The sequence below is a fragment of the Saccoglossus kowalevskii genome, chromosome 1 (genome assembly GCF_978046115.1).
Source record: "Saccoglossus kowalevskii chromosome 1, keSacKowa6.1, whole genome shotgun sequence".
In the NCBI taxonomy this organism is placed as follows: Eukaryota; Metazoa; Hemichordata; class Enteropneusta; family Harrimaniidae; genus Saccoglossus; species Saccoglossus kowalevskii.
Genome location: NC_140641.1, coordinates 29612239 through 29639512, shown reverse-complemented (window position 1 = coordinate 29639512; position 27274 = coordinate 29612239). Strand labels below are relative to the sequence as shown.

Genomic DNA, 27274 nt, shown 5'->3' with positions numbered 1-27274 from the left:
TTTGATTCTACATTGGCGAATGAAGGCCAAGCGTATTCTAGATAGAGTTATTTGTATTTTAATGATGTACAATTTTTCTTCTTTTGACCATAACCGTAGTTCAGAATTCGTGGAACTTTTCTGTACGCGTATGTCATTCCCAAATGACGATCAAACGTGTATTTAAGTAATATTTTTACGATTGCATACAAATTTATTATGATATTTAGGTTATATTTTCGAATATCCATGTAAATTTGTTTATTAAACCGTGCAACATTACGCAGTCACTGAATGTTATGGTCCCTTTCATCTTCGGAAGTGTTCTTAACGCTTGCTGCCTGAAACCACACGGGCTTAAGTTAAAGTTGAAGGGCGGCAGTCGTCGTGCCGCGTCCTGTTCGATATGGGACTCATAGCGATGTATACAACGCGCGTAAAATACATTGTTTGTTTACATGAAATTCGAACACGTGCTGCGCGACGACCACCATGCTTTAACAACTCACGGCAAAGCTTCTATAGTTCTAGTAGGTTTGCCACAAGTTGACAAGTCTCATGTAATTGTACATAAGCAATATAATCAATGAAAAACAGCATAATTTATACTAGGTAGTCCTAAAATGAAGGAGGGCAAGGGGGTAGCTGGTACAGTTTTACGGGGAATGAAAAGGGCTTTTTACAATTTACACGGAAAAAAAGACGTTTTTACAGTTTACAATGTTAAAAAATGGAACATTGAATGGTCCGAAGAGCATGCGCATATTACCCTCGTAATGCTCTTCATTCAGTTAGAGGGCCTTTTACGTCTTGACATTCAATTTTGCAGTGAATTGTGTCATCTAGTCGTTTTACAGTTTCTAAAATGTAATTTCCTGGATTATTCTTTACGATTTTTTTATTTGGATGTAAATTCTTGTACGTACCGAAAAAAATGACACATTTTTACAGTGCCAGTGTACGAAAAAAATATTTGATTGATTACGTTGTACCTCTAGCCTGTGATTACAGAATTACGGAATTTATTTTTTTAATTCACGTTGTACGAACAAAAAAATATTGCAATTACGTTGAACGAAATTAACCCTTGCCCCCCTCTAAAATGTTGGTCACATTTTCCATAACATTGGGGTTTTCAAGGTAGAGGGATTTCGTTGAGTTGCAGACTTGGCACTTGTAACAACGTTGAACGTGTGCACCAATGCATTGATCGTGATAGATTGGATTATATTTGTAAGTAGTTTCATTAAAATTCAATACACCTGCTCCGCCATTTCATTGACGGATAAAGCAAATATTCTTACAAGTTCCTTAACTTGGCGCACGATATATTGGGGAACTTATTACTTAGAAATAGCTAAACACGTTTGGGCCCGTACAAATGATAACAATCTAATGAAACTCTCCGAATCTCGAATAACGTATATACTCTGCAACGAACACGTTTGGCCGTCATTTGTTATTGGAAACACCGTCCCTCAACACCTTGTGTGTTGAGGGACGGTGTTGGAAAGTACCATAAACATATTCACTACCGGAAGACATCTTATATTTGCTTTTATTAAATCAAAATTGAACTAAACACCAGCATTGGTTAAATATCGAATATGAAAAAGTAGTAAAAAACATGAACATGCTAGCAATATTAAGTCACAATCAGACATGTTATTCGGAGCTCGTTTTATTGTTTTTACTACGGATTGTAACACACGAACGGCAGTATTCCCAAATAACAGATCTCAGATACAGATCTCACTCCCAATTTGAAGTGCGCCACCAGTGTTTGGATACAATTTGCCTCGTGACGTCACTACCATGTGCAGATTTAATTTTCAAGATGGCGGAAAACATGGAAGTAAGTCATTCTCTGTTCAGACAATCTCTAATTTTCAGTAGTTAATGCTTTCTCATTTAATTACGGAATTTCAGTTTTAGGCTGAGAGTGATAGTATTTGTGTTGTTCCCTAATCGCTTTGATCCGGCTAAAACCTGTGTTGTTTTCTTGAGAAGTTTGCCAGCGTTGGCCACGATGTAGAGTTGCCGCAATGTGCGGCGTCGGTCATATCTTTTGTTTTGAATGAACTGCGTGTCATTTTATTTAAAAACTTTTTTCGGGACACTGACATGCATCCATTATGTTAATACGTGAGGATTGACATTTCCGTAGACGATTTGATCATCGCCCGGGTCACATGATCATGTATACGCAGTCTTGTGTCATTTTGCCGGCACAGGCTACATCAACATTTCCATGATTGTTCTTCGATTTATCAATAAATTAGCCACTGGCACCGTGCCTAATTTTGGTTGAGACATTTGGTAAAGCCTTGTTATTTGCTGATAATTATATTAGTTTATGGTTTATTCCGCTCTATCCCGGGTACTATGGTTTCTGTTTGCTTCGACTGGTTATTTGGCGACCGAAAACGACCGGCAAATAATAAAGAGTGGGACAAGAAAAAAAGACGACATCTTTTTTTCCAATCAGTGGAAAATGGTAACGTTGTGAAGGTGATTTGCATAAGTTGGTTTCCTGTGTTTATAATAACTACATCTAGATGTCTCGTTATTATTATTCAGTAGGTTGTGCAATTTTCGATGGATATATGTACTAGCATGTCTTCAGTTGTGGTATGTAATACATGTACATTTCTTATCTGGGGTTTATGCTTTAGTTTATCCATTGAGGTATTCTGGGGAGTCACTCTATTTGTAGGTAAAAAGAAAAGGAGCGTGAACTGATTTTATTCGTAGTTTAGTCTTTTGTTTTGTATTTTGTATACACTGGCTTTCACTCCTACATGTATGACTTCTGATTCGTATTGTGAAAACCTAAATAAAGATCGACACTACAGGTTTTTTTCTATAAAAATAAGCAAAAGGGAGCACTGCAATTCAGAGGTGCCACCAAGTGTGGGAGATAGGGTTCTCCCTACCAGGGTGTAGGATTTTTGATAATTCTAAGTTAAAATTGGAGCATTTTATGGCTTCCTTGGGGCCAAAATTATTATCAGACAGGTCACTGTTGAAGACTGGCCACATGTGATCCCTGGTCTATCAGAATTTTATGGTTGCCAGAGGATCTCCCCAGGGTAAAGGGGGGCATGGCCATGACATGAGGGCGCTGTACCCCCGTTTCCTTGTTTGCAAAAATCCCTGGCACTACATAGCATTGTCAGTTTTCAAAATCTCAAGATAAGAACAGAAATGTTGAATAACATGAAAATTGGATGACTTCTGCGAAGTTTTAAGGAGTTTTTCTATTTTCAACATGCAGTTATAAATGTAAATTTCAAGTGAGCACTTTTTTTTTAATATCATGAGACCGATGATGCCATGTACTTTTGAATGCAGAAGATTGTGGAATAGTGGGCTTGTGGCCAAACACACCATTGCAATGTTATTCCGATGATTTGCCATTTAAGGTGACCAGCAAGTTGAAATGACTAGGTGTATCCATGTTCAAGTTTCAAAATAGTCTATTTTTCCAATCAGAGACGTTAGGCCATATACTATAAATTTGTCTGAATACAATTCTTAAAAGAAGCAATACCAATTTATCCGAAATCAGTTTTTGAGAAAAATTATGGTTTTAAATTGTCATTGTCATATTTCTGATTATTCTGAATAATTTGTGAAACAATTATGCTATGCCAGTGACTGGGTAATGTTAACTTTATTAACATGAATTATGACACTCGTGTTTACAAAACAATCCCTATATGCAAGAACAAAAATTAACACAGTTATAACAAAGAAAAAATATATAGCAAAATAAAAAATAAAAATCTCTACTCTATTTTTGAAAAGCATGTTGTAAGAACCACCACTTTTTTTTATTTGGCCTAAAGATACACAAACTATATCGCCAATTGCTCTTCATATTCTCATCAAAACTTGCTACATGAAAATGTCAACGCAATCTCTGATTATTAGTTGCCATGGTAAAGAAATCTTCCATTGACGGAAACATTTATATATCCTGACTGACAGGATACTTTGTTATATCTTGGATTATTTTGTAAATCTTTGTTTTAAAGGTTAAAAATGATATGCTGCTTTATTATTATATTCTATGGAAACCTATATACTATTAGGCCCATCTTTTCAAAATATTCTTAACCTGACAAAAAATAATGTTCTTCACTGGTGTGGATGCTACTTTAGAGAATACTTGATGAACAGTTACATACTAATTGAAACTTTAAATATTGCCATGTGATTTTTACCATTTTTCACAGAAAAAAAAACAGAATTACCCTAGAAATCAAGCTTGGAAGACATTTTGTTTTAAGAATACACAACTGATTGCTGTATCCAGCTTGTTATATACCATATTTGCAGTAATGGATAAAAGCATGTCTCCAATAGATTTTTTTAATCAAGGGAATAGGGGTGCAGCGCCCTCATGCCATGGCCATGCTACTTACCCTGGGGAGCAGATCCTCTGACAACCATATTCTGATTGACTGGGGATCACATGTGGCCACAGTCTTCAACTGTGACCTGTCTGATAGTAATTTTGTCCCCAAGGAAGCCATAGAATACACCATTTTAACCTTATAGAATTACCGAAAACTCCACACCCTGGTAAGGAGAACCTTCTCTCCCCCACTTGGTGGTGCCACTGAATTACAGTGCTCCCTCTTGCAGTTCTTTTCGAGAAAAAAACCTGGAAGCACATATAACCACAAAATTGCATTTCTTATATACTGTATCAATAAAATATTCATTGTAATGACCATAGAAACTCCTTTCTTTGATGCCAATCATGCAAACATGCTGAGTACATACTCGGTGAATGGTTGTATCGCACATTATACTGTCATTAGAGTACTATTAATGATGATTGTGTATCCAACCGTCACGCACATTTTCAATTTTGAAATTGTTTGATTATAAAATTGATGTGCTGACAAGATAATACCATAATTGAAATGTTTAAATAGCATTATTTGTTTGAATATAAACGTCAAGTTTTCGTTTATTCTTCATTCACAACATGGAACAGAAACAGGTATCTATTTTTCACTTCGTCGTTCTAGAGATTATTTTTGACCTTCTCGTCAATCTAGCATTTCTAGTTACTGTGTGTATTCGTTTCTGTCATCCAAGTGAATTCTGCTACTTTATGGAATGCATGATAGTCACAGTGAATTCTGCTACTTTAGTGAATACATGATAGTCACAGTGTATTCTGCTACTTTAGTGAATACATGATAGTCACAGTGAATTCTGCTACTTTAGTGAATACATGATAGTCACAGTGAATTCTGCTACTTTAGTGAATACATGATAGTCACAGTGTATTCTGCTACTTTAGTGGATACATGATAGTCACAGTGTATTCTGCTACTTTAGTGAATACATGATAGTCACAGTGAATTCTGCTACTTTAGTGAATACATGATAGTCACAGTGTATTCTGCTACTTTAGTGAATACATGATAGTCACAGTGTATTCTGCTACTTTAGTGAATACATGATAGTCACAGTCTATTCTGCTACTTTAGTGGATACATGATAGTCACAGTGTATTCTGCTACTTTAGTGAATACATGATAGTCACAGTGTATTCTGCTACTTTAGTGGATACATGATAGTCACAGTGTATTCTGCTACTTTAGTGAATACATGATAGTCACAGTGTATTCTGCTACTTTAGTGAATACATGATAGTCACAGTGTATTCTGCTACTTTAGTGGATACATGATAGTCACAGTGAATTCTGCTACTTTAGTGAATACATGATAGTCACAGTGAATTCTGCTACTTAGTGAATACATGATAGTCACAGTGTATTCTGCTACTTTAGTGGATACATGATAGTGACAGTGTATTCTGCTACTTTAGTGGATACATGATAGTCATAGTGTATTCTGCTACTTTAGTGAATACATGATAGTCACAGTGTATTCTGCTACTTTAGTGAATACATGATAGTCACAGTGTATTCTGCTACTTTAGTGAATACATGATAGTCAGTGTATTCTGCTACTTTAGTGAATACATGATAGTCACAGTGTATTCTGCTACTTTAGTGGATACATGATAGTCACAGTGTATTCTGCTACTTTAGTGAATACATGATAGTCACAGTGTATTCTGCTACTTTAGTGAATACATGATAGTCAGTGTATTCTGCTACTTTAGTGAATACATGATAGTCACAGTGTATTCTGCTACTTTAGTGGATACATGATAGTCAGTGTATTCTGCTACTTTAGTTAATACATGATAGTCAGTTTATTCTGCTACTTTAGTGAATACATGATAGTCAGTGTATTCTGCTACTTTAGTGAATACATGATAGTCACAGTGTATTCTGCTACTTTAGTGGATACATGATAGTCACAGTGTATTCTGCTACTTTAGTGAATACATGATAGTCACAGTGTATTCTGCTACTTTAGTGAATACATGATAGTCACAGTGTATTCTGCTACTTTAGTGAATACATGATAGTCAGTGTATTCTGCTACTTTAGTGAATACATGATAGTCACAGTGTATTCTGCTACTTTAGTGGATACATGATAGTCACAGTGAATTCTGCTACTTTAGTTAATACATGATAGTCACAGTGTATTCTGCTACTTTAGTGAATACATGATAGTCACAGTGTATTCTGCTACTTTAGTGAATACATGATAGTCACAGTGTATTCTGCTACTTTAGTGAATACATGATAGTCACAGTGTATTCTGCTACTTTAGTGAATACATGATAGTCAGTGTATTCTGCTACTTTAGTAAATACATGATAGTCACAGTGTATTCTGCTACTTTAGTGAATACATGATAGTCACAGTGTATTCTGCTACTTTAGTGAATACATGATAGTCACAGTGTATTCTGCTACTTTAGTGAATACATGATAGTCACAGTGAATTCTGCTACTTTAGTGAATACATGGTAGTCACAGTGTATTCTGCTACTTTAGTGAATACATGATAGTCACAGTGTATTCTGCTACTTTAGTGAATACATGATAGTCACAGTGTATTCTGCTACTTTAGTGAATACATGATAGTCAGTGTATTCTGCTACTTTAGTAAATACATGATAGTCACAGTGTATTCTGCTACTTTAGTGAATACATGATAGTCACAGTGTATTCTGCTACTTTAGTGAATACATGATAGTCACAGTGTATTCTGCTACTTTAGTGAATACATGATAGTCACAGTGAATTCTGCTACTTTAGTGAATACATGGTAGTCACAGTGTATTCTGCTACTTTAGTGAATACATGATAGTCACAGTGTATTCTGCTACTTTAGTGAATACATGATAGTCACAGTGTATTCTGCTACTTTAGTGAATACATGATAGTCACAGAGAATTCTGCTACTTTAGTGAATACATGATAGTCACAGTGTATTCTGCTACTTTAGTGAATACATGATAGTCACAGTGTATTCTGCTACTTTAGTGAATACATGATAGTCACAGTGTATTCTGCTACTTTAGTGAATACATGATTGTCACAGTGTATTCTGCTACTTCAGTGGATACATGATAGTCACAGTGTATTCTGCTACTTTATTGAATACATGATAGTCACAGTGTATTCTGCTACTTTAGTGAATACATGATAGTCACAGTGTATTCTGCTACTTAGTGAATACATGATAGTCACAGTGTATTCTGCTACTTCAGTGGATACATGATAGTCACAGTGTATTCTGCTACTTTAGTGAATACGTGATAGTCACAGTGTATTCTGCTACTTTAGTGAATACATGATAGTCACAGTGTATTCTGCTACTTTAGTGAATACATGATAGTCACAGTGTATTCTGCTACTTCAGTGGATACATGATAGTCACAGTGTATTCTGCTACTTTAGTGGATACATGATAGTCACAGTGTATTCTGCTACTTTAGTAGATACATGATAGTCACAGTGTATTCTGCTACTTCAGTGGATACATGATAGTCACAGTGTATTCTGCTACTTTAGTGGATACATGATAGTCACAGTGTATTCTGCTACTTTAGTAGATACATGATAGTCACAGTGTATTCTGCTACTTTAGTGAATACATGATACTGTAAAAACCCTCAAATAAGAGCCACTTTGTAACACTTTCATTTCTGGGTGGTGCTTATTTGAGGTAACATTTTGACAACTTTGTAGCCAGTGGCTCTTAAACCAGGGTGATCAAACTTTTTCATTGTGAAATGGGGAAGGGATAGGCAAACACACACACAACCAAAACAGACAAATAATTATTAATGATGTATCATTGCAATTAATTTATTCTGTAAAAATACTGTTATGGGAATAACAAATGTCAAATAAATAAGAACGGCTGCTCGCTGACCGTGCTGCTTAGCGTACACGACGATTCGACGTTTCACCGACAATATGTAGCGATGCCTGAAGTCACGTTTCACTGACAATGCGTAGCGATGTCTGAATTCGGATTTGGTAGCACTCTCAGGGTCTGACCCACACTTGTACTTCCGTTGTACAATTGTTTACCAAGTCTGGTACAGCAAACTCCAATTTTTTTCTTGAAAACTGGGAATAACTTGCGTGGCTGTGGCTGGCGTGGTGGTTGATTTGGTGACGATATAAAATAGTTTCGATAGAATTTTAATCTGACCAGCAGCGACAGGAGCATGGAACGAATGAAAAAAATTATGCCCAATCATTTGTATTTATGGCAAAAACAATAAAGAAAAACACGTCTTTCTATAGATTTTTACAGCTTGGGTATTTGGGCATTGTTTTAATTGCGCTAGACGTCTGAAAGTACAGCTTTGGTTTATATATTTCCTGTTTCATAATCAAGCCAGCTTATAATGATATGTTAATGATATTCACGTACTTCACAGTCCAGGCAAACGGGGTCAAACTATAGAAAGTAACAATTACATGTATTAAAAATAATTTCCTGTGACCAATCGGAGAAACTAAATCATTTACGAAAGCCCAGGCCTGTTACAAGGCATTTTCTGATTGGTACAAGTCCAGATTATTTTCAATTCTCACAAATAGCTAATTTAAATATTTGGGTCAGGCGGGTCACGTCGACTTCACTTTGCTGTAAGACAAGTTGATCGCGCAAGTTTGTGGAACAAATCCATTCGACTTCAATTTTGATTATTTTCGGCAAGAGAGTCCTCTCCAAACTAATGCCAGTTATTTTGTCACTTCCCTGAACATTTTGTCTCGAATCACCCCAAAACGAACGTCTCAAATGAAATGCCAAAAATAACCCAAAATCACGATCAGCGAGAGTGGGCTGTGTAATCATTACGTTCTCACAGTCGGAGCTAAGTCACGATCCCGTTGCCAGGACCGGATTAACACCTCTGTTTCCCCCCACGCTAACCAAATTTCCCCCACGCTAAGGAAAAAATCTTTTGTTTTCTACTGACTTCCTGTTCCGGTCCGTCTGTGAGAATGTATTTTCGATACCTCTGATTTTCCGATAAAGGCGTTCTACAATCGTGACGTTTTTAGTCCCCGTTCGGACGCAGTCCGAAAACGGGGACTTATGTTTTGCCCTGTGTGCGTCCGTGCGTCCGTGATCACCTGTATCTCGAACATGCATGGACCGATTAAGTTCAAACTTCACTCATACATCACACATTATATGGGACATATGCACATGCATTTTTTTCATGATCCGATTAACGATAGCCGAATAGCGGCCATTTTAAGGCCGAAAATGCATCAAAATCGCACATTTTCACCATTCCGGACCCGGATCTCAGTTATGCATGGACGGATTTTGTTCAAATTTGGTACATACATTAAACATAATAGGACCTTGATGCACGTCTTTTTTTTTTTTGGATCGGGTTCGAAATGGCCGACTGGCGGCCATTTTGTTTTAAAGAATTCAGTTCTGGATCCGTATCTGAGACATGCTTGGATTGATCGAGTTCAAACTTCACACACACAAGGTACATCATGTCACAAATATGTATGTGCATTTGTTTCATGATCTCATTAACGATAGCCAAATGGCGGCCGCTTTAAGGCCGAAAATGCATTGAAATCGCACATTTTCACCATTCCGGACCCGGATCTCAGTTATGCATGGACGGATTTCATTCAAATTTGGTACATACATTAAACATAATAGGACCTTGATGCACGTCATTTTTTTTTTCAGATCAAGTTCGAAATAGCCGACTGGCGGCCATTTTGTTTTAAAGAATTCAGTTCTGGATCCGTATCCGAGACATGTCTGGATTGATCAAGTTCAAACTTCACACACACAAGGTACATCATGTCACAAATATGTATGTGCATTTGTTTCATGATCTCATTAACGATAGCCGAATAGCGGCCATTTTAAGGCCGAAAATGCATCAAAATCGCACATTTTCACCATTCCGGACCCGGATCTCAGTTATGCATGGACGGATTTTGTTCAAATTTGGTACATACATTAAACATAATAGGACCTTGATGCACGTCATTTTTTTTTTTGGATCGGGTTCGAAATGGCCGACTGGCGGCCATTTTGTTTTAAAGAATTCAGTTCTGGATCCGTATCTGAGACATGCTTGGATTGATCGAGTTCAAACTTCACACACACAAGGTACATCATGTCACAAATATGTATGTGCATTTGTTTCATGATCTCATTAACGATAGCCAAATGGCGGCCGCTTTAAGGCCGAAAATGCATTGAAATCGCACATTTTCACCATTCCAGACCCGGATCTCAGTTATGCATGGACGGATTTCATTCAAATTTGGTACATACATTAAACATAATAGGACCTTGATGCACGTCATTTTTTTTTTCGGATCAAGTTCGAAATAGCCGACTGGCGGCCATTTTGTTTTAAAGAATTCAGTTCTGGATCCGTATCCGAGACATGTCTGGATTGATCAAGTTCAAACTTCACACACACAAGGTACATCATGTCACAAATATGTATGTGCATTTGTTTCATGATCTCATTAACGATAGCCAAATGGGGGCCGCTTTAAGGCCGAAAATGCATTGAAATCGCACATTTTCACCATTCCGGACCCGTATCTCAGTTATGCATCGATGGATTTTGTTCAAATTTGGTACATACATTAAACATAATAGGACCTTGATGCACGTCTTTTTTTTTTTCGGATCAAGTTCGAAATGGCCGACTGGCGGCCATTTTGTTAAAGAATTCAGTTCTGGATTCGTATCCAAGACATGTCTGGATTGATCAAGTTCAAACTTCACACACACATGGTACATCATGTCACAAATAGATATGTGCATTTGTTTCATGATCTGCTTAACAATAGCGGAATGATGGCCATTTTAAGGCCGAAAATGCATCAAAATCACGTATTTTCACAATTCCAGAACCGGATCTCAGTCATGCATGGATGGATTTTGTTCAGATTTAGCACAATGTGTTGTACATATGCAGGTGCATTTCGGTCATGATCTGCTTTGAATGTATATGTCACTCAAATATGAACGGAACGGGGACGTGTCATTGACAATGACTTGTTTACTTGGTTATAAAGACAACATTGGCAATGAATATCTCAACGTGTCCTTCGGTGTTTCGGCAAAAAAACATAGTTACTACTAAATAGTTTGTGAATTGGTCGATTGTGTGTCAGAAATTTAAAATAGACAAGTTGACAGTCACATTCACGCTCTCAAGTGTATTTCTTTCGTCTGTCATTCTTCCGTTCTCAATTATACTGGACATCAGGCAAGCTATGGGGATAATCTTTATTTGTCTCACACCTTCTGTGGGGCAATAACAATGCAGGGTGGAAGTGAGGCACGACAAGCTTGTGTCTGCCTGATTGTAAACAACCGGGCGGCTGGCGCTTATTTCTGGTTTCTTATTGACAAAACCACTCAACTCTTGGTGGCTCTTAATGGAGGGTCAAATGTAACAAATTTTCACTGAGTGGCTCTTAATTGAGGGTGGCGCTTATTTGCGGATTTTTACGGTAGTCAGTGTATTCTGCTACTTTAGTTAATACATGATAGTCACAGTGAATTCTGCTACTTTAGTGAATACATGATAGTCACAGTGTATTCTGCTACTTTAGTGAATACATGATAGTCACAGTGAATTCTGCTACTTTAGTGAATACATGATAGTCACAGTGAATTCTGCTACTTAGTGAATACATGATAGTCACAGTGTATTCTGCTACTTTAGTGGATACATGATAGTCACAGTGTATTCTGCTACTTTAGTGAATACATGATAGTCAGTGTATTCTGCTACTTTAGTTAATACATGATAGTCACAGTGTATTCTGCTACTTTAGTGAATACATGATAGTCACAGTATTCTGCTACTTTAGTGAATACATGATAGTCAGTGTATTCTGCTACTTTAGTGAATACATGATAGTCAGTGTATTCTGCTACTTTAGTGAATACATGATAGTCAGTGTATTCTGCTACTTTAGTGAATACATGATAGTCACAGTGTATTCTGCTACTTTAGTGGATACATGATAGTCACAGTGTATTCTGCTACTTTAGTGAATACATGATAGTCAGTGTATTCTGCTACTTTAGTGAATACATGATAGTCACAGTGTATTCTGCTACTTTAATGGATACATGATAGTCAGTGTATTCTGCTACTTTAGTTAATACATGATAGTCAGTTTATTCTGCTACTTTAGTGAATACATGATAGTCAGTGTATTCTGCTACTTTAGTGAATACATGATAGTCACAGTGTATTCTGCTACTTTAGTGGATACATGATAGTCAGTGTATTCTGCTACTTTAGTGAATACATGATAGTCAGTGTATTCTGCTACTTTAGTGAATACATGATAGTCACAGTGTATTCTGCTACTTTAGTGAATACATGATAGTCAGTGTATTCTGCTACTTTAGTGAATACATGATAGTCACAGTGTATTCTGCTACTTTAGTGGATACATGATAGTCACAGTGTATTCTGCTACTTTAGTGAATACATGATAGTCACAGTGTATTCTGCTACTTTAGTGAATACATGATAGTCACAGTGTATTCTGCTACTTAGTGAATACATGATAGTCACAGTGTATTCTGCTACTTCAGTGGATACATGATAGTCACAGTGTATTCTGCTACTTTAGTGAATACGTGATAGTCACAGTGTATTCTGCTACTTTAGTGAATACATGATAGACACAGTGTATTCAGCTACTTTAGTGAATACATGATAGTCACAGTGTATTCTGCTACTTTAGTGAATACATGATAGTCACAGTGAATTCTGCTACTTTAGTGAATACATGGTAGTCACAGTGTATTCTGCTACTTTAGTGAATACATGATAGTCACAGTGTATTCTGCTACTTTAGTGAATACATGATAGTCACATTGTATTCTGCTACTTTAGTGAATACATGATAGTCACAGAGAATTTTGCTACTTTAGTGAATACATGATAGTCACAGTCTATTCTGCTACTTCAGTGGATACATGATAGTCACAGTGTATTCTGCTACTTCAGTGGATACATGATAGTCACAGTGTATTCTGCTACTTTAGTGGATACATGATAGTCACAGTGTATTCTGCTACTTTAGTAGATACATGATAGTCACAGTGTATTCTGCTACTTTAGTGAATACATGATAGTCACAGTGTATTCTGCTACTTAGTGAATACATGATAGTCACAGTGTATTCTGCTACTTCAGTGGATACATGATAGTCACAGTGAATTCTGCTACTTTAGTGGATACATGATAGTCACAGTGTATTCTGCTACTTCAGTGGATACATGATAGTCACAGTGTATTCTGCTACTTTAGTGGATACATGATAGTCACAGTGTATTCTGCTACTTTAGTAGATACATGATAGTCACAGTGTATTCTGCTACTTTAGTGAATACATGATAGTCACAGTGTATTCTGCTACTTAGTGGATACATGATAGTCACAGTGAATTCTGCTACTTTAGTGGATACATGATAGTCACAGTGTATTCTGCTACTTTAGTAGATACATGATAGTCACAGTGTATTCTGCTACTTTAGTGAATACATGATAGTCACAGTGTATTCTGCTACTTAGTGAATACATGATAGTCACAGTGTATTCTGCTACTTCAGTGGATACATGATAGTCACAGTGAATTCTGCTACTTTAGTGGATACATGATAGTCACAGTGTATTCTGCTACTTCAGTGGATACATGATAGTCACAGTGTATTCTGCTACTTCAGTGGATACATGATAGTCACAGTGTATTCTGCTACTTTAGTGAATACATGATAGTCACAGTGTATTCTGCTACTTTAGTGGATACATGATAGTCACAGTGTATTCTGCTACTTCAGTGGATACATGATAGTCACAGTGTATTCTGCTACTTCAGTGGATACATGATAGTCACAGTGTATTCTGCTACTTTAGTGAATACATGATAGTCACAGTGTATTCTGCTACTTTAGTGAATACATGATAGTCACAGTGAATTCTGCTACTTTAGTGGATACATGATAGTCACAGTGTATTCTGCTACTTCAGTGGATACATGATAGTCACAGTGTATTCTGCTACTTCAGTGGATACATGATAGTCACAGTGTATTCTGCTACTTTAGTGGATACATGATAGTCACAGTGTATTCTGCTACTTCAGTGGATACATGATAGTCACAGTGTATTCTGCTACTTTAGTGGATACATGATAGTCACAGTGTATTCTGCTACTTAGTGAATACATGATAGTCACAGTGTATTCTGCTACTTCAGTGGATACATGATAGTCACAGTGTATTCTGCTACTTCAGTGGATACATGATAGTCACAGTGTATTCTGCTACTTTAGTGAATACATGATAGTCACAGTGTATTCTGCTACTTTAGTGAATACATGATAGTCACAGTGTATTCTGCTACTTTAGTGAATACATGATAGTCACAGTGAATTCTGCTACTTTAGTGAATACATGATAGTCAGTGTATTCTGCTACTTCAGTGGATACATGATAGTCACAGTGTATTCTGCTACTTTAGTGGATACATGATAGTCACAGTGTATTCTGCTACTTTAGTAGATACATGATAGTCACAGTGTATTCTGCTACTTTAGTGAATACATGATAGTCACAGTGTATTCTGCTACTTAGTGAATACATGATAGTCACAGTGTATTCTGCTACTTCAGTGGATACATGATAGTCACAGTGTATTCTGCTACTTTAGTGAATACGTGATAGTCACAGTGTATTCTGCTACTTTAGTGAATACATGATAGACACAGTGTATTCAGCTACTTTAGTGAATACATGATAGTCACAGAGAATTTTGCTACTTTAGTGAATACATGATAGTCACAGTGTATTCTGCTACTTTAGTGAATACATGATAGTCACAGTGTATTCTGCTACTTTAGTGAATACATGATAGTCACAGTGTATTCTGCTACTTTAGTGAATACATGATAGACACAGTGTATTCAGCTACTTTAGTGAATACATGATAGTCACAGAGAATTTTGCTACTTTAGTGAATACATGATAGTCACAGTGTATTCTGCTACTTTAGTGAATACGTGATAGTCACAGTGTATTCTGCTACTTTAGTGAATACATGATAGTCACAGTGTATTCTGCTACTTCAGTGGATACATGATAGTCACAGTGTATTCTGCTACTTCAGTGGATACATGATAGTCACAGTGTATTCTGCTACTTCAGTGGATACATGATAGTCACAGTGTATTCTGCTACTTTAGTGGATACATGATAGTCACAGTGTATTCTGCTACTTTAGTAGATACATGATAGTCACAGTGTATTCTGCTACTTTAGTGAATACATGATAGTCACAGTGTATTCTGCTACTTTAGTTAATACATGATAGTCACAGTGTATTCTGCTACTTTAGTGAATACATGATAGTCACAGTGTATTCTGCTACTTTAGTGAATACATGATAGTCACAGTGTATTCTGCTACTTTAGTGAATACATGATAGTCACCAGTGTTCTCCCCAGACTTCATGTCAAGCATCACGGCCAATTTGCATAACAATGCATCTAATTTGCATAATTTTTATTTGCATAGTAATCAGTTTTTCCCAACAAATATTGTCAATCTACAATTAATTAAAGACAAGATATTTTTATATCTGATAAATTTTATATCATTTTACTGCATTGTATTTTATGTTTTTGTATCAAGTCAAATAAAGTTTGAAATGGAACATCATAAAAAGGAAAAAAAATTGAAAAACTTGTGTTATTGCCAGTCAGTGAATATACTGTTATCCATGGATGTAACTGGTTCATCTTTGTGTACAAGTTTTTAGAGCCCATGTCAATATCGGTTCATATAAACGTCGGGGAATACATTTTTTGGTTAAATTTATAAAGTCGGCAAGATATCGAAATATGTTGAAATTAATAAATCAATAATTAAAAAAAAATTCTACAATGGCAGTTCGGCGATTTTTCATTGCAATATACCTTGCGAGTACAACGCTACGATCACCGTAACATTGTCAGCTGGCGGCATTGCGTTGGACGGGTATTCACCGCTGCTATTGCGATCATCGGTATCTGACTTTTTGGTGTGAAATACACAAATTGTTTATTAAAACGATTCATCGACGATTATCATAGGCATTACATCAAAATTGCCAACGAGATGTTGTTTTTAAACATCGCGGAAAATCATGCATTCTACGCCGCCATCTTTGTTACCTCGGTCAGAACCCCTGGTAACCCAGCATGCACCGGTCACAATGTTGCAACGTGCATTATGTCGCCTTAGGGCGGCGTTTTTCTGTACTAAGGCACCCTATGAATGGGGTATTTCCAGAGGTCAGAGTTTGTTTTTTCTCAATCCGTCTCGTCTGCTGTTGAATTATTCATACTTTTCTTTCCAATGCGACATAATTTCACTTGTTTTTTTTTTTTAATTTTGGGGTAATTAATGTCACCGGCGATTGAGTGATAACAAATCAGAGTGCAGCAAATCGGGGTTGATCTTCCCGACGTACGCCGTGACTTGTTTTGTCACATTGTTGCCGTTGCGTGCAAATTATTGCTACTCTAGTTAATTTTTTTTTTTGATTTGGAGGCTCTGCACCTTGAAAGACTTCGCAACATATTGCAGACTTCCATTTTTATCACTGTCTTTGTATGGCTAACAAAGGCAGGATTACCTAAATCGATCAATACATGTTATTGTTTTAAATACGTGCAAGACGAGACTGACACTTGTAAACAAAAACATAAGCATCACGGGCGAGTGACCAAGCGTCACGGACAAAGGGCAAGCATCACGACCGAGTGTCCAAGCGTCACGGTACCGTGTTGCTTCAGAGGCCTGGGGAGAACACTGGTCACAGTGTATTCTGCTACTTTAGTGGATACATGATACCATAAAAACCCTCAAATAAGAGCCACTTTGTAACACTTTCATTTCTGGGTGGTGCTTATTTGAGGTAACATGTTGACAACTTTGTAACCAGGGTCATCAAACTTTTTCATTGTGAAATAGGGAAGGGGATAGGCAAACACACACACAACCAAAACAGACAAGTAATTATTAATGATGTATCATTGCAATTAATTTATTCTGTAAAAATACTGTTACGGGAATAACAAATGTCAAATAAATACGACGATTCGACGTTTCACCGACAATGTGTACCGATGCCTGAAGTAACGTTTCACTGACAGTGCGTAGCGATGCCTGAAGTCGGATTTGGTAGTGCTCTCAGTGTCTGACCCAACACTCGAATCACTTGTACTTCCGTTGTACAATTGTTTACCAAGTTTGGTACGGCAAACTTTTTTCTTGAAAACTGGGAATAACTTGCGTGGCTGTAGCTGGTGTGATTTGGTGACGATATAAAATAGTTTCGGATAGAATTGATTTGACCAGCAGTGACAGGAGAAGACATACTTGCAAAGCAAGCATGGAACGAATGAAAAAAATGATACCCAATCACTTGTATTTATGGCAAAAACAATAAATAAAAACACGTTTTTCTATATATTTTTACAGCTTGGGTACTTGGGCATTGTTTTAATTGCACTAGACGTCTGACAGTACATCTTTGGTTTATATTTCCTGTTTCATAATCAAGCCAGCTTATAATGATATGTTAATGATATTCACGTACTTCACAGCCACGCAAACAGGGTCAAACTATAGCCCCACCCCTATATAACCAAATACGAAACGATACCGAGAAAGTAACAATTACATGTATTAAAAATAATTTCCTGTGACCAATCGGAGAGACGAAATCATTCACAAAAGCCCAGGCCTGTTACAAGGCATTTTCTGATTGGTACAAGTTCAGATTATTTTCAATTCTCACAAATAGCTAATTTAAATATTTGGGTCAGGCGGGTCTCGTAGACTTCACTTTGCTGTAAGACAAGATTTGTGGAACTAATCCATTCGACTTCAATTTTGATTATTTTCGGCAAGAGAGTCCTCTCCAAACTAATGCCAGTTATTTTGTTACTTCCCTGAACATTTTGTCTCGAATCACCCCAAAACGAACGTCTCAAATGAAATGCAAGAAATAACCCAAAATCACGATCAGCGAGAGTGGGCTGCGTAATCATTACATTCTCAGTCGGAGCTACATCACGATCCTTCAAACGTTGCCAGGACCAGATTACACCTCTGTTTTTCCCCCACGCTAAGGAAAAAATCTTTTGTTTTCTGCTGACTTCCTGTTCCGGTCCGTCTGTGAGAATGTATTTTCGATACCTCCGATTTTCCGATAAAGGCGTTCTAAAATCGTGACGTTCTTTACTTGGTTATAAAGACAACATTGACAATGAATATCTCAACGTGTCCTTCGGTGTTTCGGCAAAAAACATACTAGTAGTTACTACTGAATAGTTTGTGAATTGGTCGATTGTGTGTCAGAAATATAAAATGGTCAAGTTGACAGTCACATTCACGCTCTCGGTGCATTTCTTTCGTCTATCATTCTTCCGTTCTCAATTACACAGGACATCAGGCAAGTTATGGGGATAATCTTTATTTGTCTCACACCTTCTATGGGGCAATAAACAATGCAGGGTGGAAGTGAGGCACGACAAGCTCGGTGTCTGCCTGATTGTAAACAACCTGGCGGCTGGCGCTTATTTCAGGGTTCTTATTGACAAAACCACTCAACTCTTGGTGGCTCTTAATGGAGGGTCAAATGTAACAAATTTTCACTGAGTGGCTCTTAATTGAGGGTGGCGCTTATTTGCGGGTTTTTACGGTAGTCACTGTATTCTGCCTCTTTGGGTGCCCTCTGGATTTTTAGTTAGTAAATATGATATTGGGGGGGGGGGGGGCAAGAACTAGCAAACATTTACCATATACATCATAATGTGATTTTTACTAATTTTTCTTTTTTTGATAATTTTTAGTATGTGCAGGTAGGAATGTACTGCTCAGTCTCAGAGCTTATTGAGATTACAGTGTATTGTTTCTATATTTAGCATGTATAGTTACTGCATGTTATGCATCCAGCTCTATTGGTGTACGACATGTGATTCTAGTTTTATGACATGTGATCTGGGCTTCCAACATGTAATGTGGACTTTTGATGTGTGGTTCTCGACTTCAGACATGTGGCCCATCCTTTCAAAATGTAAAGCTAACCTCCAACATGTTCTGCGTTTTCACTGAATGGCCTTGGACTTTTAACATAAATTTCTTGACTTCCGACATGTGCTGTGGACTTTCCTGGATGTCCAACAATTCACCTCAGTGTACATGTATTACAGTGTACATGGATATTTTTTTTTGGTTCATCAAAACTTGTTTGTGTTAATTTTGGTCACAGATAATCTTTGATTTAGATAAAATAGTTGTGCATATATTTATTGGTGTATGACATTTATTTCTTTTATATATATATTAGGATAAATGTATAATCAAATTGTACTTGATGACAATAATTCCATTCAGTGGCAATTCATCTTCTGCAGGGTTCTCCACGGTTTGAAAATTAAACAGGGCGCGCCAATGTGAAGTGGGCGTGGCACATTTGTAACGTGCATCATTGGCAAGGATGTTGAAAAATGGAAACTAAAAAATCTATTAATCTCAATATTATTCCATATGCATAATATATATTTATTATTACAATATAAATGAGAATTTTGAAGAGATGTTATTAAGTAAACATCAGCATGTACAATCAGCTGATTTTAGCTTCACGATTCATCACGTGGCGACGTCAGTTGTTTACCAGTAATGATCGCGTCCAGAAAAAGACAACAAGTTTGTTAATTTATTTTCCCAAATAGATACATACATGCTTTATTTAATTTTTAGCAAAAATTTATATTTATGATTTATATTTATTTGGACGAAGCAAAATAGAATGTATGATGTCACACAAACGTTCGTAATTGGTTCATTAAAAAACTTGCATGAATGGCACCAGAAACCAAGGTGATCAAACTAAATAAAATGTACACAATAGAAGATTTTCGATCTGCAGTTAACAGTTACTATCAAAAATAATAGAATTAGGTATAAAAAACAAAATACATACTTAAAAGAATAATTTTCATTCGAATCGAAAGTTTGTTGATGTCTGCTTCGTTAAAAACAGCTATGACCCGGAAACAGTTCATTTTACTGTGTGCACCTTGATACTATGTAACGGTGCTTTTGATTGGCTAAAGCCACGCATTGACGCAAAAAACAACCAATCAGAATATTTGTTCCAAGTAGAACACAAGTAAATTTATTTCCTCCACTTATGATGCGAGTTGAAAGCATGGCCGTTTTATCGGGGATTTTAAATCGCGATTTAAAGAAAATTCAACTTTAAATAGTGACATTTAAATATAAACATTTACATGTTCAAGCAAGCATTTGTGTGGACTTCTTGGTGATCAGCAATGTCTGTGATGGTACGTCGACTGCGCTGGTCGTTTACCGATCATGCAAGTGCATAGCTGCCTTTGTTTCACTCGGCGGTGACGATGTTGCCGCTACAAGTCACGGCGTGAGCTTGGTTTTAACCTCCATGGTTTTAACCATAGACCTTATGTTTTAACAAATGGTTTTACCAATAACGATTTTATATATTTGATTTCATCCTGGCAGTAAAAATGTGGGTACGGTAATGCACTTTTCTAGGCCACATGTTCATTTTTAATCGTGTTGAAACAACTTTTTGTTCGGTGGTGTTATCACCTCACTGTGACCTGCTACGATGACAAGCCGGAATTTTCACACTTGCGCCGTAAACAATGAGTGTTGGCCTGTTTTGTAAACAACTCTTTGTCTTGGACCATGCAGGGGGCACAGGAAATATAACAGGGCGCTGACAATTTAAACAGGGTGCCAATTTCAGATAACAGGGCGTGGCGCCCTGTTAAAACCCCTCGTGGAGAACACTGTTCTGTAGTGGTGGTAATTTTGTTTTTGTACATGTACATGCTTAATGCCTTCATAATTATTTTCTGTTACAGATCACTCCCAGTGTTGAAGTTAAAATGAACGGTGAAGCCAAACCAAGTGAGGATGCTAAACACATCAAGCCTGAAGATATGACTTCCAGGGACTACTATTTTGATTCTTATGCTCATTTTGGAATTCATGAGGTAAGAATGGATTTAAAACTGTCATACTTCTGTTGATTTACTGACCTATCTATACAAATTTAAAAAGAATTTCATTATTTGATGGTGTAAATTTGCTTGCTTCGTGAGGGGAAGAATTCATCAGGATTTTGCCAAGCAGAAACAAATTATGAAACTGTGCATCGTAGTGAATGTCTTAGTGTTAGCAAAACAAATTCAAATACACAATCAGATGGGAAGCTAAAATGTTCACAAGCGTTCAGAAGTCCTGAAAAGTGTTTTTATTGAACATTTCCGATTACCAATAGTCCTGCAAATTCAAACATTTCACATAATCTATCATGCACACTATGATGTTGTTTGGGTATTCAGGTGTGCCCCAACTTTATATTGATGAGTGTTTAATTAAGTCAAATTTGTCTTAATCTGTGCGTTTATTTATTTCATCACAGGAAATGTTGAAAGATGAAGTGCGAACTTTGACGTATCGTAATGCTATGTATCACAATAGGCATTTGTTCAAAGACAAAGTCGTCTTGGATGTAGGTTGTGGTACGGGTATAATGTCCATGTTTGCGGCAAAAGCTGGAGCAAGCAAAGTTATTGGGGTAGGTTTGGATGTCAAATATTGCTAAAAACGTGTTATGTAAAGTCTGCAAATTTTGCAAAATCGTTCTTCATGTCTACTGTCATTTCATTGCGCTCTCAATTGGTAGAAGAATTTTCAAGCCTGTGATTGCCTTTATGTACCTGCTGGAGTTCATATCAAGTTTGTAGAAAGCTTTGTACTGTGAAAAAATAATATAATTGTAATGCTTGTTTACAGATTGAATGTTCCAGCATTGTGGACTTAGCTGAACAGATTATTAAAGATAACGGTCTGAGTGACAGTAAGTTGTACTAGTTTTATTCTAAAAATTCAATTTTGACCAATCAGGGTTATCACTTTACCGTATCAGTATGGTTATATATCAAGTCATGTTTTACCCTTTGCACATGTCATCTGAGTAGATGTTAGTTACCCGGATTTAAATCCTACCATTTTGTGACCAATGCATTGCTTGTTTATTACTAGTAGTTGCCATGACAAAACTCATCCTCTGTTTATTTTCAGCTATAACTATAGTGAGGGGTAAAGTGGAAGAAGTTGAACTACCTGTAGAGAAAGTAGATATCATAGTCAGTGAATGGATGGGATATTGTCTGTTTTATGAATCCATGTTGCAGACTGTTCTCTTTGCTAGAGATAAGTGGCTGGTAAGTAAATGCACACAAAATATCCACCTGGACTAGCGTGTGGTACATGCTGGTGTATATAGATATATTCTCATCAGAGGGTTTTAGATGACGATTGATTTTAAACTTTGGACGCACTTCTGCTTTGGTAGAATTAACTCAATTGCTATATTGTTTTTTAGGCAGAGGATGGGCTGATATTTCCAGACAGAGCTACACTGTATGTGTGTGGGATAGAGGATAGGCAGTATAAAGATGAAAAAATCAATTGTAAGTTATTTATTTGTGTAAAAAAAAAGTAGTTCTGAAGTTCAAGATGAAATCAGAAAATTGCAAATTTATACAGGCTGATATTTCTTAGCCGACTATTGCATGATGGTATGAAAACATACGACATTACGGTATGACAGCGTAAAAGGATTTTTATGTTTGAAAGTTGTTGACACTCACTTCAAAAGAGCCCTTGAAATTTTCACTTGACTCAAGAAATGGGCGAGAATGTACATCAGGACTATAGAAATGCACAATAACTTTGCTTTGTGCATGGACTGCCCAGCATTTACTTAATACATGTTTGTGTATTGTTTGTAGGGTGGGATAGTGTGTACGGATTTGACATGAAATGTATACGTAAAGTGGCAATATCAGAACCACTGGTAGATGTTGTCGATCCTAAACAAGTCATAACGAATTCTTGTCTTATCAAGGTAAGTTTTATTCATTCACATTTTACTCTACATTATATATATTATTGCATATTTCATACATCTCACCAGACATTCTCTAGACCACCTAGTTTAGTCCAGTTTCTCAATTTCATGTCTCATTTGCATTTAATTATTCAAATTATATACCCATTACACTATGGGCAAGGTTATAATAATTGTGCTATGTTTTGTCCCATCAGGAAATAGATATGTATACCGTAAAGGTTGATGACTTGTCATTCACTGCACCTTATCACCTGCAGTGTCGTCGTAGCGACTACATCCAAGCTTTAGTAGCATTCTTCAATATTGAATTCACAAAATGCCACAAAAGAACTGGTTTCTCGACAGGTAAGTTGAAAGTTATCACCGAGTCAAATAAAAATCTTATGACTCTTACAGTGTAAAGCTGTATAGTCAGAGACAAGAGATGTCAATATGTGAAGCAAATAGTGTTTCTGAACAAGGTTTTACAACTTGTATGGTGTTGAAGCAGCCAAACTATCACTCACTCAGTTATGTGTTTGTTTTGCAGCTCCAGAAGCCCCTTACACACATTGGAAACAGACTGTATTTTATTTTAATGATTGTTTGACAGTTAAACGTGGGGAGGAAATTTTTGGCTCCATTGCTATGAAACCAAATGCAAAAAACACAGTAAGTTACCTTTTTATTGTCACAATCACACAGTCCTGTCATTCTGTTGACAGTGCTGAGGCAGCGTTGGTTCTAAAATTAACTCTGCCTCATTATGATATGATGATTTCTTCAAATCTCTAATTTCAGTGATTTTTGTAATTTTTGGTTTAAAAAAATGCTATTTTTGACTTCCTTCTTTAAAATAGCTAGTCCAATTGCTTTGATATTTTTGTATGTAGACACCTTTGTCATCTGATTTGGACTTGGACTGATTTTTCATTTTGTTACAATAAGTTTAATTTTCTAGTTATGGTGAATAATTTTTTTCATTTTTGGTTAAAAAAAAAAAGGTTCTAGTGTCTTAGCCAACAGCTAGTTTCTTCATTTTTTGGTATGCACTTAGATGAAACAGCTTTGTATCATGTAAGGGAACTGTGGGTTTGTGTTTTTTGACTTGTCAGATCATAACTAAAACTATAGGTTTCAGCTATAGTAGCTGACCAGTTGATCCAATCAAACCTGACATACCGTAGGTGACATAATGCACTTAAACTAAATCAATCAGAAAGCTATATACATTGTAGCCTAACACCACAAAATACAGTCCAGCCAAAGACTTACAGCAATGTACAACGTGTATTTTGTGTTCACCAACAGCTCCACTGTTTCATATGTGAATAATGTACATGTGGAATACATTATTTAACATGTGATGAACAACGACTGAACAATTGTCTTGCTGTCGTTAACACATCCCATTCATTATACATGTAATGGATTATGTACATGTTAATTATAGCGTATAGCTATCTGTGTGTGACACATTAAACAAAATGTATTTCTTTTTTCTTTGCAGAGAGATTTGGACTTCAATGTTGATATCGAATTCAGTGGTGAACTCTGTCAGTTTTCTGATCAACTCAAGTATCACATGCGTTAAGAATCAACCTAGAAAACCAGCTACAGTACTCCTTTCATCCCTCCCTTCACCCCTCCCCTCACCTACTATGCATATATGCATATACACAGCTGGTCTATTATGAACATTTTTGTACCAATGTGAAGTAAAGTTATTAGTAATGGGCTTCACTAACGCAGTCCAGCGACATCCAACCTTTAATCATGAATTTTTATGTGCCACTGGATTTTATTAGAATTATCAAAAATAATAGAATTGCAACTATGATATCGTTGTAATTGTCTACATCATGTTAAATTAATTCCTAAAAAAAAAGTTGAAAGGGAATTCATTGTGTCCTTTCGTGAAGAGTTATTTGTTGCGATCTTTTGAGTCTTTGTCCTAGCCGACAATAAACTTGTAGCAGCCTTATTTTTTCACATTCCTGAAGGACTTTCCCATTGTTTTAAGAGGCTCAGATTTTGTAAAAATCGATGTATGTCTGCTTGGATTTGACTTCATTTACAATGCATTTCAGATTCATGTTGGCCATCTTGGATTTTTTGTTGTTGGCCATTTTGGATTTGTTATCAGCCATCTTGGATTTACTTCAGCCTTATTAAATTTCAGATGTGATCTATTTTAACTGTCATGATTGTAGATTTTTCTGTTTTCAACCATCACAGGCTTGGTGGTATCGAATCAGTTGGCCATTTTGAATGTATCTCTCACTGATGTGTTTGTAACCAATTCTTGCAAGCCAGCTAACATCGTATTATTAGAAGATAAGTTCTATTTATTGAATGTCAAATAGTTCTGTGTACATAATACAACATTTGACTGGATTTGAAAAGGTAGACTGCCATGTAGACTATTCACAGATACATTTACAGAGAGTTCTGCTGCATATATGATTATTTGCATTATTTAAATACTAAAATAATGATGTAATGTTTTCCCTGTTAATTCAATCTTAGTCTTACAGTACTGTTGAAGTCAGATGGCATACATTCAATAGCTGTTTGAACTACATGGGACAGCATACAACTAATAAATGTTGAAATTATTTTCTCAAAGCTCAGTAAAAAGGTTCTGTCATAACCTGTGGTCTTGCAAGCTACAGTTCAGAGGACAAATAAACGTAATTTAAATCTTGGCTTTCTACACAACGACTGAAATTTGTCTCAATTGTGTTTGTTTACAACATGTATGATTATCTATTGACTAAGTCAAGTCTTGTCTGATTGGTCATTGACAATGTTAATGTTCTTTTATTGTGATTAACTGAAACACCTTAACATACTTGAAAAAAAGTTGTCTATCAACAACACATTGTTTGGTTAATAGATTTGAAAGTTTTATATCAACCTTCCCGTTAATTTATGTGCAACCCACAAAGGTTACACATCTGGTACTTTCAATTCTAATTTCTCTCTTTTTTTCCCCCAAATTTCAAAAAGGTATATCAGAAATTATTGCAGTATAGTTGATTGCTGCCAGAAAGTATCATTTATGTGACTTTTAAAAATCTAAAAAAAACAAAACTTTGAATCTTGTTGGTAAAAAGTCGTCTTTAAAGATATTTTTCAAATAAAACTTTGGTTTCACTTGTAATGTCTGCCGTTTGTATTTTACTTTTTATTAGCGGCTTCCATGTATTTTTTCTCCCTTTTTTATAACGGGAAAACTCTTTGTCAGTTATATGCCTACATTTCATGTCATAACCGCTTTCACTTCACTCCAATACAAGACTCTATATCAGTAAATACAAGCATCATCAAGGCTTTATGCACATTTTTTTTTACCTTTGTAGAAACTAGAATCCTAAATGCATGATTTAAAAAAAGACCACATAAACAGTGTAATTCTAGTTGTGATTTAAGCATGTTTATTTTCCCGATATTCTGGACCGCCCTTCCCTTTTTATGACAGCCATCACTACTGTGAAGGACAATTCACAAGTTGGCCATCTTCACACAAATTTATTAGCCCCTCCCCCTTCCTCACTTGTCTTTAATCTGTGTAAAATTGGTTTAGAACATACAGGGAGTGATGTATTACAGTGGCTGCTGCATATATCTTGTATTTTGTCATAGTAATGTAACAATTCTTTGTGTATTAAAATATTAGAAAAGGAATGGGTATTTCTGGTCCTTGATTTTTACCAAAATGACTGAAGACATCAATTTGGTATCCTCAGATATTCTTCAGATGGATTCTAAGAGCTGAATCTCCTCCTCTGTGAATAAACCTGAACATATTCTGTCTTTGAGAGCTGAACCTCGTGCTCTGTG

The 27274-nt window shown here is 36.3% G+C and overlaps 1 protein-coding gene across 2 annotated transcripts; it reads left to right on the top strand.

Annotated features, from left to right (window-relative positions):
* Positions 1-1791: 1791 nt before the first annotated feature.
* LOC100376795 (protein arginine N-methyltransferase 1-like) lies at positions 1792-27116 on the top strand. Of its 2 annotated transcripts, XM_085507735.1 has the most exons (11): positions 1792-1834; positions 2560-2610; positions 21390-21521; positions 21953-22108; positions 22327-22390; positions 22615-22757; positions 22919-23006; positions 23328-23443; positions 23644-23794; positions 23979-24100; positions 24939-25626. In XM_085507735.1, the coding sequence occupies exons 2-11, from the start codon at positions 2578-2580 to the stop codon at positions 25020-25022; spliced, it is 1089 nt and encodes a 362-aa protein (XP_085363861.1). In that variant the 5' UTR covers positions 1792-1834; positions 2560-2577; the 3' UTR covers positions 25023-25626.
* Positions 27117-27274: the final 158 nt, after the last annotated feature.